At 32.3% G+C, this 17,909-nt stretch overlaps 1 protein-coding gene across 1 annotated transcript in view; it reads left to right on the top strand.

The window, feature by feature from the left end:
• Positions 1–17,909, top strand: part of LOC148282919 (uncharacterized) — a 104,017-nt gene that overhangs the window by 38,616 nt on the left and 47,492 nt on the right. The window contains exon 2 of the mRNA XM_088224284.1: positions 15,733–16,190. Coding sequence (XP_088080410.1) covers positions 15,733–16,190 — 458 coding nt within the window. The remainder of the gene's footprint in view (positions 1–15,732; positions 16,191–17,909) is intronic.

Genomic DNA, 17,909 nt, shown 5'->3' with positions numbered 1-17,909 from the left:
ATAAGATATCATATAAGCTTTCATTTTTCTTCTAAATAATTAAATATGTTTTTTCGAATGGGCATTTTCACACCGGATTTGGAAAGTTAAATTTGTATGAATATGTAAGATTTTTATGTAAAAACATATTTATTCTTGCCATACGATGAAAATTATGTGAATAAATGTGATGCTTTTACAAAATGAAATTTATGTTACTGTATAAGAAAGAGCACATTCTTGGAGAAGACGAAAATTGTCAGAATCGACAGGTCATTAGCCCTGTAAATGCCTAGACTTCCATATCCTGTCGCAAGAAATTTAGATCAATCAGTTTTCAATCAAATAAAATATTATTTTTTATCCTAGTTTATAAATGTCACTGAATGAATTATTTATTAGTTGTATTTTAAGATGACATCTCCGTTATAAATTATTTAGATAACACGATAAGTATCATTGCGATAAAAATATTTTTTTTATAAACATTGACCTTGTCAGGAATCAGAACTGCATCTCGTCTCTAGCATCACCATCATCATTTCCTTATACGCGCCCAGTGGTGCACAGGGCACTCCACTGGCACTCTAGATCATTTTTGTTACATGGAAGGTGTGACTAGTTCAGGGACAGTGCATTTTTGCAGTGTAAACCACCGCTTAAACAAATGTTTCACGTCGACCCTGCCAGGAATCGAACCCGGGACCTCGCAAATAATAGAAGAATACATCAACCATTACGATACGAGACCGACTTATCCCCACTCAATTTCCATCATGATAGTCCAAAAACCAAAAAAAATCTATTGGAATAAGTTAGTCTTATAATGTAGCTGTCCGCGCGTTCACAAACTATGCTTTATTTGCTTTAGGTGCTGGATTTGATTCCCGGAAGGATCGACCAGATACATTTGTTTATAATAAGGTTTTATATATTTATCTATTTTATTTATTCAAACACAGTCTCAGTTTGTTAGTACCTGGGTTGAGAAATATGAGATTCTTAGGGGCTATTTTTTTTTAGTTTACACACTTTCTATCATAAATAGCCTTAGCAATGATAAAAAAATCAATTTTTTTTTTTTTTTAATTGACTGAAATCGATCACAGGAATTTTCCGCCTCAGTATCTTTGAAGGCTGATTTCAGCGATTAATAACGCATGAAGTTTTTTTTTGTTTTATTATAAAAGCAGAGAGTCTAGAATAGTTTTTAAAGTTATCCAAAAACAAAGAAATTGCCTTTTTAGATTTTTATTTTAAAGTTGAAAATTCAAGCCTGGCTCGCTCGAACGTAAATTCTCAATTTTAGGTCAAAACTTTTGTAGATTCCATAAATGTTACGACGCTGATTATTTTGTGCGTAAAAACACTATTCAAATTAAATAAGAAGCAAAGAAAATAATTCAAAAAAACTTTCCAAAAATTGATCCGGTCGAAAATTTTCAAAAACCAATTTTTAAAATTATAACTAGAAAATTATGCTTTATCGCGGGAAATACATGGGAGTGATTCGACTACCCCTCAATATGATGCAACTATATTTTTCCTTTGGATGTCACTTTTCCGGCCATCCTGTATAGGGACAGATATTTGTGAAATTCTCGTCTTCGAGATAATGTGCAGAATGGTTGGTAAATTAAAATTAAATTTTTGTACTGTCTAGGGATCCCATTGTTTTAGGGTATGATCTAAAACAATATTTTTTGCCGTCTATTCCCATCAAAGGGAAGTAGTGTTGCTAACCCTTGGTGTTGAAATTGTCAAACGTAGTACCTGCCTACTACCAATCCTTTCACTGTGACTTGATAAAATTGAAGTAGTTAATAACATTTAATTAAGCAGTGCGACATGCATACTTGTGGGATTTATCAATTGGTGAGTTATATTAAGGGTGTCGAAGTTCAGAAATTTAAAAATAATTTTAACAATCCGGTGTTAGTACATTTATAAAATTAAAATAATGGACATATGCTATTGTGATACAAGTAAATACAGTTTTTTTTGCTACCATTCGTGTTTTCAATATTTTTATAAGGAAGAATGACAATAACCGACAAAGGCCTTCCATATAATTTGCCAAACTCACTGTGAAAGTAGTTAAGTTAATTTTTATTTTTTTAATAAAAAAAAATATTTTCGTTCGTATAATTTACCCGAATATTTCATTTTGAGGGCCATTTTTAACGAGTTGTGAATAACTCACTATAAGAAAATGGGGAAATTCAATGAAAATCGCGATATTTGACTTTGAAAAGAGTCACTCTATTAGCAACAAAAAATGTCTCTTTGTATGAGTAAACCCGATAGGTCTCACGAGGAAAGTGCTTTCACTGCTTTTACACTTATAATATTGGGAAAAGATATATACACTTTGAAATTGGTATTTATTTTATTTTATTCGGGGAACCAACAGTTCTACATACATATTTATAGTAAACAAACAGATATAGTGTATAAACTCAGAACCAATAACAGATTTCCACAAAGTATACAAAGTAAGTAATAAAAATATATTACATATTAAATAAATACATATAAGTTTATACATATAAAAATGTTATTTTCATGTACTCGTTTATATTTTTCAATAATCAAAGATTTTCTTTTTAAAGAACAGTAAGTTATTGTAAATTGGGCAGGATTAGGACAAGGATGCATCAGAAAAGGATAAGGAGGGGAATGGAGATGTAAATATTTATTATTTTAATGTCTACTAAGTTACATAATGCATTTTCAGTGTAAATTTTAAATCTGACAGAGTGATGTTTGCGTAATCTATTTCTTTAAATTTTGTATTGTACACTGAAAAAGTCCTACGAAAAAAAGCATTTTTAACACACGATGTTTTGCTTTTTGGTACATAAAACAGGTGGTACCGTCTACAAATCCTGGCTGGCACATGTATTGTTATTAAACTAAGTAGTTCTGCACAGTCAACTATTCCTGTCATAATTTTGTGAAGCAGTAGTTTGTCCGCACACACTCTGCGGTACTGTAGAAAAGTGATTCCATGGAGGAGGCAGCGGGAGTTGGTACATAAGAAATATCGGTTTTGTATTTTGGGTACTTTATTTAAATTAGTTTTGAATATTTTCTATTCTGGTTATAAATGGCATTCTGTGGATTACATATCTGAGATGCGTATTCCAAATGGCTTCTAACAAACGTATAATATAATAAAATTAGGGCCTTTGGATTATCGTATAGGTATACATAGAAAATTCTGCCAATGGTTTTATAATAGGTGCACCTGAAGCGTAAGAATGATCACCATAACTTCCACAAACAGATGATCAATGGGTTTGATCATGATAATGATTGTCAGTATGATAAAATAAAATCAATCACGACAAAATTTTCTTAGCTCTTAATTTTCTCATTACTGTATAGTATTTCCGTTGCAAATTATATCCAATCATACACTCGGCTACGTTTTTCGATTCATGGAAGTTTGCCAAACTGCTTATGGTGAAGACAAAATAACTGTTATCCAGGTGAATCTTCCATCGAGGGTTATTTAGCAATGCGCACAACCGGTTATTACACTTGTATAATCGAACAATTCATATTACAATTTTAAATTTGTAATTTTGAATTCCCGCAAAAACGGTCATTCCATTGGCCATGCCCCTAATATGTCACGATTCATGTCGATTTGTTCCTGCCCATTCAAATTTGTTCACAACATTGTCACAAACCTTGACGTTACAACTACCAAGGCCTTATAGTGCAGGCAATTGGTAAAATAAACCAAAGTAGGAAACAAAATGCCGAACACTCCTCCACGGAACGGAAGGCCTGTTGACTACTGCCAACAGGCCGGCTTCTCCTAAAGAGTTTTTTTTTTCTGAGAAGTTCCTACATAAGTTTATCCCTCCTAATCCCAACAGTTTTTTATTGCAGAAAAATCCACTTTTTTAAATATAAACATTATTTATCATCAGCAAGGTAAATAATAAAACAACTCCCATATAGAACTAAAATAAAAAACTACCAAGGTCATACATTGCGTTTTTCTAGCAACGTATTTTTATGAAATTTCTTTTTCACATTTATGCATGAAAACATTTCTCCACAATATCCACATTTATTTCGAAAATTCAATTAATTATTCTTATTACATTTTACATAATTTTATCGGTATTCGTAGTATGTGATATATCCCTATAAGTGAATACATTTTATTTTAAAAAATTTTTCAACGGAAAGGGAACACATTTTTGAGAAGAGAATATGGACGTCTATGCATTTACATGGCTTATGACCTGTCATTGGCTGGTTTAAGTGGCCACTTTACACACTGTGTAACATTCACTATTCTGCCCATGTTTAAAAATCCACATTTCCTCCACTTTTCCATCTTTGACTTTTGTACAGTAGAAGAGTTAAAACCTTTATCACGTGGGTGAGATTCGTCCGGCTGAGCCACCAACGTGATAAAGGTTTCAACTCTTCTATTTCACAAAAGTCAACAGATGTAAGAGTGGAGGAAATGTGGATGTTTAAACATGGGCAGAATGGTGAATGTTACACAGTGTGCAAAGTGGCCACATATGACAGGTCATAATGACAGGTCATAAGCCATGTAAATGCCTAGACGTCCATATTCCCTTTTCAAAAATGTTTTTCCTCTCTGTTGAAATAAATGTAAATATGATAAACTCCCTAGCGAGGAAATCCAGCCAGTCTGCAAGCATTTGGACATACTCAAACATTTTTGAATAATTTTTCTTACTGGTTATGCACTATGCAGCTTTCAAGTGTGATTCTGACAGTGGCATTGTTTCTTTGAAATTCATCAATTTTGACTTTAGACTCTTTGAAAAAACTCTCTTGAATCGTTAAAAACTTTTAAATAAACCCAAAATGGCTTTTCCTTTATATTTTCAATTAAATAATTGGAAAAAACACGTTAAAAAACTGAAAAATTCAGATTTTTTTTCAAATACACATTAAATTTCATTGACTAAAGAAGACTTAAAAAACGTGTTGTAAAACTTAAAGATTCTAAAAAACATCAACTTTTTCGGGGTTCTTAATTATGGTAATAAATTGTTCTTAACGATCCGCAATTCGCGCATTCAATCGACCATACCAAACATTTGATTGTATTGTCCATTTTAGTCATAATTATGAAAATAGCCATAACCGATTATCGGTAGATGAGCTAGATGTTAAAATAACCGGTTACGTATTATTAATTAAAATTATATCCGTTAATCGAGTGTGCTCGTTCCCATTTCTATTAGTTTTCTCGTATAAGGCCGTGCAAAGTACGACTTTACAGAAACACCACAAAAGTTTTTTGGCATTCATTTGTTTTGTATAACCTTTTAATTGATTATTTTTTACACTGCATTAATGTCGGTTACAAATTAAATGCACTTTAAAAATGCTTTTTCAATCAACGAAAATCATTGAAGAATAATTCAAACTTATTCGTCATATTAAACGTTAGTAAATAATTGCATATAACACATCCTGATAGGACCAATGCTGTTAGTATATAACACTAACGTAAACTGTTTTTTTTTATGTTGAAAAATGGGGAGAGGAAGAAGCGTGAATTTACTTGTGACATTACAATGGGGAAAGTATACAGTGGGATTTGCATGATAGTGTAATTAGTGTCCTGACAAAGAGATGGGTACGCCTCTAGACCAGAATGCACAGAAAAGTCGGTAGGTGGTTATTTATTAGGTGTTAAACAGTTGACTGTTTTTTTCAAATTTAAAAATGAGCATCAAAAATGGTAAAGGTTAAACTAACGTCATTCGAAAGAAATTTTTTTGCTCTACAAAATATCATATTTGCTTAAACATTACATGCATTCTTTTTAAAAATTACAAACCTTTCAAATGGGTGGCCTCCGTGGTGTAGTGGTGAAGACGCGTGCCTCACACACGGAAGGTTCCGGGTTCAATTCCCGGTGAGAACACTAAAATTAAATGTGATTTTTCTCAAGCCTGGGTGTTCTGTGACGTAATTCACCACTGTAATTGGGCCTCCTGGCCTGTTGTGGTGCAAAAATAAAAAAATAAATAAAAAAATAAAAATGGAATGTCAAGTAGATAAAGGTTAGCATTTTCGTCACCTCCTTGTGTTCGCGTTCAATCGAAAGAATAAAGCTGCCAAAGCTGCTCGCGATATTTGCGCAGTTTACGGTGAAGATGCTATAAATTATTAACTCATTTGTTGCATTTTTTTGTTGTGTCTTCTTGTTCTCTTCATTTCTAGAAAACGAATTAACTTGTGTTAATAATAATATTGACAAAAGAACTAGATTTAACCTCCTCGTGAGTTATTAATGTTAATACATAAAAGTCTAGGCATTTACAGGGCTTATGGCCTGTCATTGGCTTGTTTAAGTGACCACTTTACACACCGTTCTCAATTCTCAAGGCACTCTCTTAATACCCATCCACAATTCCTCTTTCTTCTCTTACTCATATAGTGTCCATGCGGCTCGACTGTGGAATCATCTCCCATCCACCATCAAAGATGTTACTACAGTATCTCTGTTTAAATCACGTCTGAAAAAACATCTCCTTTCTCTTCCTTAATTTTTCTTCCTTTCCTCTTTTTTCCTTTTCCCCGTTGAGTAGTAATATTGATTAAAGGTCATTTTTAAATATAAATACGTTTATTTATATTTTTATATATCTTTAGTTTTTTAATCTTCAATTTCTATTGAATATGTTTTGTAACTTGAATTAAAAAAATAAAACTATTATTTTATTGGTTGGTTGGGGGAAATTGCCATTTGGCAATAAGCCCACTAATGTACAAATGACATTGTGTACAAAAAGTTAAATAAATACAAATAATTTTTATAATATATAAATGATATCTGACTAACTAGGAGTCACATAGACATTTTGCCGGTCCAATTAAAGCCACTTTAAAGGTAGGATTACATTGTTCACGTGTGTTGTGGAGTGGAGTGGTGTATAGAGACTACCCAACCCACGAGAGCAATGCAACTCTGCCCATACAAATCCGTGCGCCGTATGGCTCCCCAGCATACCACTCCACAACACACGAGAACAATGTGATCCTGCCTTTACCAACAAATCTGGCGTAATTTTAGAGATGTAGTGTGTCATATTGGCTTCCAATGCTTCAAGAATTTATTTACTTGTACATCGACGGTTCAATCAATATTTTACCAAAAAATGATTTACAGAAATAATCACAGCAGTGCACAATAATAATGTAGTACATAATATGAAGTAATAGAATAATGAAAACTTAACAATTTAGTGAACATATAATACAAAAATTAAAAAAGAAACATAACATCTCTAAATGAAAGATAACAATAACCATAAAAAAATCTTATGTTCTAAATTTATATTTATATATAACACAGTAAAGTTGAGAATAACTAGATAATAATAATAAAAAAAGTAAATACAACATTAGAACTTTAAAAATTACAAGTTTTTTAGAGCAATAAAATAAAAAGTAAAAAAACTTAAATTAACTAAATAACAGCGGCGAACCGTGTTTAGAAGCGATTATGCGCAGCTTACCATTGTATTTGACTAACCATAATAATGTTTTACTGTAACTTTATTTACAGGAAAACAATTAAATAATTAACATTTATTTTAAATCATTTCCACCGTTTATATTTTTATCCTAATATAAATATAAATTTTAATAAAGCGCGCCCAGCGCCTGCGGTGAGCCAAGAAACTAGGCGATTATTCCAGCTTATTTTTCATACAAATAAGTATACTATATTTTGAATGTATTAATTCTAGTGCGGATTTTTTCTCCTTGATCAAACTTGCAGATTACACAAATTATTTGAAGATTCTTGAATTGGAAAACAGTATTTTAAATATTGTTTCTTAAGGACTATTTTTCTTTGAGATGGTACTTTTGACATAAGACCATAATTACTTTCAAGCGTCATATTGCAGGACATATAGCACTCCACTCGGCCGTTTTTAGCACTATTAATTACTAGAACAATGCAGCCAGTTGACATTTCTATTGAATACCTAATATCGACTGAATTCATAGTGGTATTTTTTATTTATTTTTCAATGAATTTTAATGAGTTAAATTAATGGATAATATATTATATCACGAAGTTACATCGTTTGAGTTGATTTCATGGATGACAGCTGTTGTATTACACAGAACCACAGAAAAATATAAATTTATAGTATATATTACTTACATTATATTATGTACCTCCTATGTAGGTACAAATATATGGTATTTTTTTACAGCTGACCTGAAAATAAAATCACTATTAGCCACCGCTAAATAATACCTTTATTTGGCGAAATCATAATCATCAGTTGGTTGGAAGAAGTTGCCATTCGGCAATAAATCCACCAATGTACAATTTAAATTATGTCTAACATGTTAAAATAAAGAAATAAAAAATCACGTATTCCAGGAAACAAGGTTAAATTAAATCACATATTTTAAAATAAATCCATTACTTTTTCAAAAAACAACTAGTGAGAATACGTTTTAATTCATGAACAGAATTTGCATTGAAAATATCGAATATTTGTTATATTTTATTTCCATACCTACATATGTATCCTGGGTATAGGTGAGTGCATGTCAAAGTTGGTCAGTGAATTATTATTTTTTTTAATTCCTGCTTCTAGTGCACCTACCAGGTATTCAAATTTTAATTAGTTCAAGCGGAGCAGGGCTGTCAATTATCGATTTTATTATTTTAAATAAGAATAACAAATCAGCTTTAGCTCTACGGTCAGACAATTCAAGTGTTGGTTTGTTTCCATAGACCGTGTACTTAACGTAGCCTAATAGGAAATAATCCAATTGCGTCAAATCACAAAATCGTGGAGGCCAATTAACAGGACTATTTCTGTAAATAATGGCGTCGTGAACTTGTCACGCAGTCAATTCAAGATTTCATGAATGATCCTATACGTTTAGCGAATTGAACTCTGATTTTCAAAATAAGTTTCCACAATAGGTCACGATTTTTTTATTATTTTTTTATTAATAAAAGAGTATAAAATACTGTCGAGTTTATATTTTTTTTTTGCACTTATTAGTATCATAAAAAATATTTTTTAGCCCCGCCCCTAATACGTCACGGTTTGGTTAAATTTTGAACTTTGTTTGTGACCGTTACGATTTAAATATTGTCACTAATCTTGACGTCACAATGAGGAAATTCAATCCTACAGAAAATTTGATAAAATAAATGCTTTCTTGCCCACGGTTGGAGCATTAAATTGTATCGCAAAGTTTCCTACAAATGTACGAAAAAAGTAATAAAAATCATTTTTATAAAAATGAACTACTTTGAACGACGTCTCTGGTTGATATAATTCAAGCAATGATAAGAGAGTTATGGGAGATTTCCGGTTGGCTTGCCGTCAATGGACCAATGGCAGAACTGATCGGGGATAAGCGGAAGAGAACCTCTTACGTCACACGCGGAGTTATTTCAGAAACACAAAACTTTTAAAAATCATAGCGCTGATAATATACACTAAAATACAATATACATTAAAAAATATTTTTATTTTTCATAGTTCAGTAGTCTATTAACAAATAAAAAAATATTTTTTAAATACTGAACTTCCTCATTGGCAAATACTAACGTGTCGCAATTTTGGATATACGTTTTTTTTAACAATTTTATTTTAAAAGTTATGTATGAAATTATTTCTCCACAACATCCAAATTGATGTTGAAAATACAATCAATTTTTCTAAATCTATTTAATATGTTTTTAATATGTAGTATGTGATATTTCGCCATTTGCACATGTAATTAATTTGTGTATTGTCACAGAGCACGAACGTAAAAAAAGCTGTCAATAATTTGACAAAAGACGGTATTAAAGATTCTTAAATCTGTTAACAAAAATCACTTTATTTCTCTCACGAAATATATTTTCACTCACTGTTTAAGTTAATGATTAGAGCCTTTTGTCCTTGACCGCTCTACTAAAGTGAAGTCATATCAACCTGCTGACTGATGTGAATTATATATTCAAACGGAACATGTGACGTCACAATCGATTCAGGTGAATTAAAATGCGGATGTGTGTGTGATCACCTGTTTGTAGATAGAAACTATATGTACGTACGTGATATACAGGCATACCTTAACACTATTGATATATTACATATTCAAATCACGCAATATTTTTCGTTTATTTGTATTGATAGATTTTGTTTTTTTTTTTCTAATCACAGAAGCGAGTTATAACACAAAACACCCAGGCTTGAGAAAATCACATTTAGTGTTGTGATTTCATCGTAAATCGAACCCGGAACTCTCCGCGAGTGAGGCAAACGTCTTAGCGAAGGGCCGCCTCACGAAACAAAACATTTACATACATACCTACACACATACATACATATGCACATACACATATACATATTGTGTTTACACATACTAATGAGGAAGTTCAGTGGTTTTTTTATTTGTTAACAGACTATTAAACTAAGCAAAATATTTTTTTTTCAATTTTACATGCCGTATTATCAGCGCTACGATTTTTTTAAGTTTTGTATTTCTGAAATAACTCCGCGTGTGACGTCAGAGGCTATTTTCCGGTAATTCTTGATCAGTTCTTCCGATTGGTCCATCCACGGCAAGGAAACTGAAAGTCTTCCATATCTCTTATATTATAGGTTGATTCATATGAACCAGTTACGTCATTCAAAGTAATTCGTTTTTATTTTTAAAAAAATATTCTTTTTTGTGTACATTTTTTGGAAACTTTACCGTATAATTTAATGCTCTAACTTTTACCGCGCGCAAGATAACTTTTATTGTATCCAATTTCCCATAGGGCTGAAGTTCCTCATTGGCCGTCTCCATATTATTTTTCACCAGTCATAAAAAGATATTTATCTTTACACGCATTTACTCTGCTTTCGTCTTTTACTGTGATTCACTACCGTCCCTGTATAAGATTAAAAATCCTTTCTGCAGTTCATCATTTATTCATTTAGTATGAAATAAATTAAATACTGTATTTTTTTTTAAATAATATGACGAATTTTACTAAAATAATATCTATCTAAGATCAAACCTAAAAACGGTTTTCCAAATTTAATGCTTTGTAACGCACTACAAAATGGATTCGCCGTATTGTACTCATTTTTAATGTGAAGTTTGAACTTGAGTTAATGAAGAAAAATGACTTAAAACTGTAAAAAGTATTGCGTGTCAGGTAACATCATAATTATCATAACTGAATAATATAGTTATTACTGAAGCAAATGCGGAAAAAATGCATTATCAGTTATTTGCATACTCCCATAAATTCAGTGCATCTTAAACTGTGGCGTGATAAAATAGTTATAATATTTTTGCATCACAACTCATATAAAATACACACTTACCCTGTTCCTAACCTACCCTCACACCCATATACAATCACACACATATTCACATACCTACCTAAACCACACTCCCCTTTTTTACACACGCATCCTCACACATTCACATACCTACCTAAACCACACTCCACTTTTTTACACACGCATCCTCACACAAAAAAAAACTCGCACACATGCACTTCTATGAATTATATCTAACTGAACTGGATTTTTATAATTGTATTTATGTGGAAAACTGATTTGGCTTTATTTTATGTTTTTTTTTATAATGTTGTGTATATTTTTTTGTATTGCTGTTGTTTTTCTTAATAAACAAAATTAAAACAACAGTCAAAGAAATCCATGTGCAGTCGTGAATAGTACAGAACGTAACACCGAGGCTTGAACAAAACACATGACTAAATCAAGCCTGGAACCCCCTTGATTAAGGCAATTGTCTTATAGACTGCCTACCGGATCATTCAACAGAAGATAATAATGAAAGATAGTGAGATTTCTCCCGCTACACGGGTGTTCCTGCGATGCAAATTAATCACAAACCATTTTCTTATTGAAATGGCCAAAAAACATTTAATAAACGAACATGGTAAATCACCTCATATACGAAGTTGAAGCAAAAACAATCTACAAAAAACCTGGCGCAAAGGTAACATCGTTAACATGGTCAAATGATTTCAATCTTATGGCGCCATCCTAGAAATGTGGTGATGCTGAATAAAAGGCGTTTGAGATCCCGATTTGATATTAGTTAATTACAGTTATTTAGAATTATGTAGATAATGATTATCACTGATACTCGATTAGGATTACTAACATGAATATATTTCTCACTGAGCTCATGGTAAGAATAATTTATAACCAAGAGCTTTAGAGATTAAACGGCAGGTGTTCGTCAGGAGGCTGTCGGCGTGGAAAAGAGAGCGATCTGTCTTGTTTTATTGTTTTTGACAGCTCTATTCGCCGGTCTTGCATTTCGTGCGATGGTCAGGTACATGACTTATCTTCCAGCTGATAGGCGATAGAGCAAGGCTTTATGTGACTATTCACTATGTTACATGCAAAATGTTGACTGAACCTAACTTAATGCAATCGGTTGTGGAGAGCCAGGAACTTAATAAATTTATACTGCCGTCGTAAGCAAAAAGGCTGTTTTTTGACAAAAATCTCAAAATGAATTAAATATGAGGGTTGCACGTGAAATTTTGAAATTCCTTTTTTAGTGCAAAATACGATTTAATGTTTTTTGAGCAATAACACAAGATCTAGACAATCATAAGCAAAAACTCACAAATATGATACACACAGATTGTATAGATTAATCACAGCTTAAATAAACATAAAATTGATAACAAACTAAAAAGTGTCATCTCAAAATACGACTTTTGCAAATAACTATTTTTTTGCCGACGACGACAATATAGGAAGGAGATTAATAAAAGTAAGTGTTATCATCAATGATTGAACGCAAACGTATTGTATTCTTGCCTGGCATAATACTGAGTTTATTCCCTAGTTAAATAGGAAATAATATTGTACATATTTATGTATTTGGGGAAAGAACAAACAGCTTTACTTTATTTGATTAACATCGCGTAGCATATAAAAGCTTTATCCAATACGTATCCTTAAATAGATGACACCAAACACTATAAAAGTCTGAATGAGAAAAAAATAACAACAATGACAATCTATAAAAAACGGCTTCATTCAATTCATTCACCAACACATCCAACGTAATCACAACTAAATCTAATACTTCATCAAACTCACAAATAGCAACAATTATTGTTTCACATTCTAGAATGTTACACAAAAATGTGCCAATAACGTTTATTGGCTAACTTGTCGTCCCCAATTTCAACCAAACAACATTAGACTTAATGTAACTGGCCGAAACTATAACAAAATACGTCAATGTTATGTAAACCCATAGAATTAAGAATAGTCCAGAAACCGCATACGCACATCAAACAGAAGGCAACTCAACTACTCATAAATGAGTAGGTTTACGTTTTGCCCCATTAGTTTCTTTGTAGAGGTCGCTCAGTACACAACTCCTGATTTAAATTGAACAATGCCGTGTTGTGTCCTTTTAAAGTGTAGAAATACTGTTAGGATCTTAAAGAAACATGATGGCATCACATTTCATATGTAATTAACAAACGAATGTTCAATGAAATTTCGTTAGTGTTGCCAGTGTAGCATTTTTTTTACCTTACTTTGCTCATTTATTAAAAAAACTAATGAAAATAAGACCTCGGATTAAACAACGCCGTGGGGTACATTTGAACGACATTATCTTTAAAACATCAAATATTATTTAGCATGATATAAAAATATCCGTTTTGTGTCAAATATTTTTTTTAAAAATATTTTAAGTTCAAAGTTCACAAATTCAATTACTTTTATTAAATGACCCCTTATTTAGCTAATCTGTTGTGTCAATCAATGTTTCCGCGTGCACAATAAAATTTTAGAGAAATTACCAGATTGCTTTTTTTTACCTTACATATGTGTTATGATTTTTTTTCCCATCAAGTAACATTATCCGGCGACTTAACGTATGCGCGCGGCGAAAGTGTGTCTAAGTGGGGGAATTATTGGACACAGTCCGATGTATTCAAATATGATTCTACGCCCCCTTATGGTCTATTCTTAATTCTACGTGTAAACCGTTATTGTAAGGATTCAAAAATTTTCTAAGAAAACGGTTTTTCATGTATAAAAACGTGTGAAAAATACAGTTCTAAGAATACCCTATAAAAAATGTTTTCAATGATTATCGGAGTCAATCTGGTTATGCAAAATATATTACTTCTCATATATAGTTCCAAGATTGTTCAACGTCTTGGATAAACATATTAAGTTCTCCAAAACAACGTCTAGATTTAAGATGAAAATCCATAATTGGATTTTATCGAGGGGTAGAGACCACTGTATAAGATTGCTTCGGGAATAAATATATAATATCAATGCTGTCTTTATTTTTATCCATGTACGTATATATGTATATCATCTTTGATTAAACTGAATAGTGATGCATAATTATTTGTAAATATATATTTTAACTTAAAATTACATATTCTACCATATATGTAGATGTGTTACTATTATTACTTTATTGTATTATTTTGTATTTATTTTTAATAACAATTAATTACCGAATGGAATTATAAAATTACTAAAAAAAAATTATAACATATTGCCATGTAATATTATACAACTTTTTTGCATTCCATTTTTCGACATGTATACATTTTTGTCATTTATATTTTTCTATTACTATTTTATATATTGTTTTGATTATTTTGTATATTGTTTAATACCAGTTCTGTTAGCAAGCAGCAAGGCTGATTTGCAGCAAATAGTCTCTAGAATGTATGATGTATGCCTGGAGAGCGAATTGGCGATGAACGAAAGTAAGTCAAAAGTGATGGTAATTGAAAGGGATGGTGAGGTTACTGACTGCATAATAAATGTAAACAACGAATGTCTCGAGCAAGTAGAAGAATTTGTGTACCTGGGAAGCATGTTTTCAAGAGATGGAAGAGTAGAAAAAGATGTTGAAAGAAGAGTGAATGCGGGCAACAAAATGAACGGAGCACTAAGCACAATAATTTCTAATAAAAATATGTCAATCGAAGCTAAACTGGCAGTGCACAACGGAGTTTTAGTCCCAACACTTATGTATGGAAGTGAAACATGGAACTGGCAGAGGAAGGATGAAAGCCGAGTGAACGCGGTTGAAATGCGATCTCTTAGACGAATGTATGGGAAATCAATGTATGACAGGGTTACGAATGATGAAATCAGGCGAGAATGTAAATCTGAGACAAGTATAATTGATAAGATTAAGAAAGGGTCTCTGAGATGGTTTGGTCACGTAGAACGAATGGACGACGAGAGAATGGTAAAACAAGTATATATGGCAAAAATGAACGGCAACGTTAGACGAGGACGACCAAGGAAGACGTGGCATGATCAGATAAACCAAAATCTTAAGTCTGGTCATGTCAAAAGCAGACAGAACCGAAGGGCATGTATGACAAGATGTATGAATGTGGAAGAGGCTAGGAGTGTATGCCAGGATAGACGTGTGTGGCGGTCCATTCTCTCTGCCTACCCCTACGGGGAAATGGCGTGATGGTAGTAGTAGTAGTTTAATATGTTATTAAGTGGTTTTGTTGTATACATAGAAGATTCCCGACTTAACACGGAATTTTCTAACAAGTCGGGACATAAAAAAAATATTATTGTGCTCTATGATAAAATTGTGTATTTTGTGCATTAAATAAAATAAATAAACAAATAAAAAAAATATCTTTCAACAACTAATTTTTGGTCAAATGTTTTAACTTGAGCTAATGTTGACAATTCTTCTTTTCAGTTCACTCTTCCACAACGACCATCCTTCAGCCTTTCTTCTCCCAGACTAGGAATGGACAACCAGGCATTCAGGTCCAGCAGAGATTCCAACCTCTCAACGGAGCCGAGTTCCCCGTATCATGACGACATTCAAGCTTCTCTGGGAGACGCTAAGATTCCTCCAGATACAGAAAACAAAACATACGATAACGAACTGATAGAAATTGAAAAAGAAAACGAAGTTGAACCCGTATTAAGAGATTTGGAAGACAAAAAAAACAAGTCTCTGGGACTCCAATATAAAGAAACAGATGGAGTTTCCGTAACGATTTCTCCCGTTCCTTTGCTCGATGCTTTGCAAGGGAAAAATCATTTATCTGGACCTGTGGTGCCTCCCAGAAGAAAGTCAAGAGACGGGTCTACAGAGAGGATGAAGGAAAGAAGAGTTTCCCTGGAAAAGCAGATAACTCCAGAAATCAGGTAAGAACTATCTATTGAACGTAGTAATGCAGAAAGCAGCCAGCCATTAAAAAGTGGATCTGAGATAATAATAGCACTTTTGTGAAAATAGTGAATAACAAAATCTACACAACAATTGGAATGTTTTTTACTTTGACAAATGATAAATAATGCATACATTTTTTATAATACAAAAAAGAATTAAACTATGTATTTGACCAGTTTTAATATTTTTTAAGACTGGTTGATCACACGACCTATGATATGCATTTCACAGAAAACAGCCGACCCTAGTAAAAATCTGATGTATTATAATATGTCGTGTCAAATATTATTTCATAATATATTTAATTGAATCGGCATTCACTTCGTAACACTTCATTATAAATTATTATGAAAATAAAACATTTTTATTAGTGTTACACAATTTTTATTCCTTTACAAGAACACTACTACAGTTTCGGGAAAGCAGTCCTCCCATCAACGGGTGATATAAAACACCCATCGATGGGAGTAGTGCTCTCCTGAAACTGTAGTAGTGATCTTGTAAAATAATAAAAATTGTGTAACACAAATAACAAAGTTTTATTTTCATCATAATTTATATTATTTCATATTTAAACTAGAGTACTTAATTGTAAAAAATCACTTATTTCATTTGTTATAATACTTTTTAAAAAAAATACTAATGTACAGTCAACTTAAGAAGAGACTTTTGACGTTTGTACGCTCATGAAGTTCTGTAAATATTGACAGTTAAGTATAGGAAACAAATGCAGGCGTCGTGGCGCAGTTGCTTAGACGGCCGACTGTGAAACTGGCGTCGCGGGTTCGATTACCCCCAGTCGTAATGAAAAAATCCATGAAAGATTTTCTTCTCAATTGGTCTGGGTGTTGTGGTGAATTTTTCACTACCTCCTTCCATATCCCCTCTTTTCCACCTGCTGACAAGCCTCTAAAATAGAGGCTTAGCGGGTTATTCCCTTTAAAATTAAAATAAAAATGACGTACTTTATTGTTGAGTCGTCGAAATAGTGATATACCACCAGAAAATTACACTATCGGTCGACAATATCGACTTTGTATTGAATATTTAATTATATTGTGCGTGTTCATTTTAAGTAATTTGCAATACGATGAATAAAAATTAATCGACGATAATTTTGACGTTAAACTATTACGTATTAAGCTATTTAGTCATGAAAACCCCTCTGACGGAAAATTATTAAAAATCGATATTGAAAATCGAAAGAAAAGAGATTGCCACAACACCATTGTAATCTGACAAAAGTACCTTCTTATATTGGCCCTTTTCACACATGTCACGCCAATCCACCCGGCCCAATAATTTTACCGACTACACCCTACAAAAGGTATCACATTTTGTATTTATTTGTAGGAAGTACTCGGTAAATTACTGGGTCGGGTGGATTGGCGTGGCATGTGTGAAAAGGGCCACTGTCTGAACTGTATATGTTAAAGGATTTTTTTATTTTTTTTATGTCTGGCTGACCACACAACCTAAAATGTGCATTTTGCAGAAAAATCAAGATCTAATATTGAATCATACCTCATTCAAATTTAAATGTATAAGGTGGCATTCTGTATTAAAACATTTTGTTGATTTGTCGATTTAAACTATCAATTTTAATTTATTTAAGAGTACTAGATTTCCGGAGCCATTAACCTTCACATCAGCATCTTTACCTTAAGATTTTCCTTGTGTGTGGGTGTTTTCTG

This window comes from Micrasema longulum, unplaced genomic scaffold (assembly GCF_059751315.1).
Source record: "Micrasema longulum isolate JH-2025_06_02 unplaced genomic scaffold, ASM5975131v1 h1tg000278l, whole genome shotgun sequence".
Taxonomy (NCBI): Eukaryota; Metazoa; Arthropoda; class Insecta; order Trichoptera; family Brachycentridae; genus Micrasema; species Micrasema longulum.
This window is presented reverse-complemented; position numbering and strand designations above follow the sequence as displayed.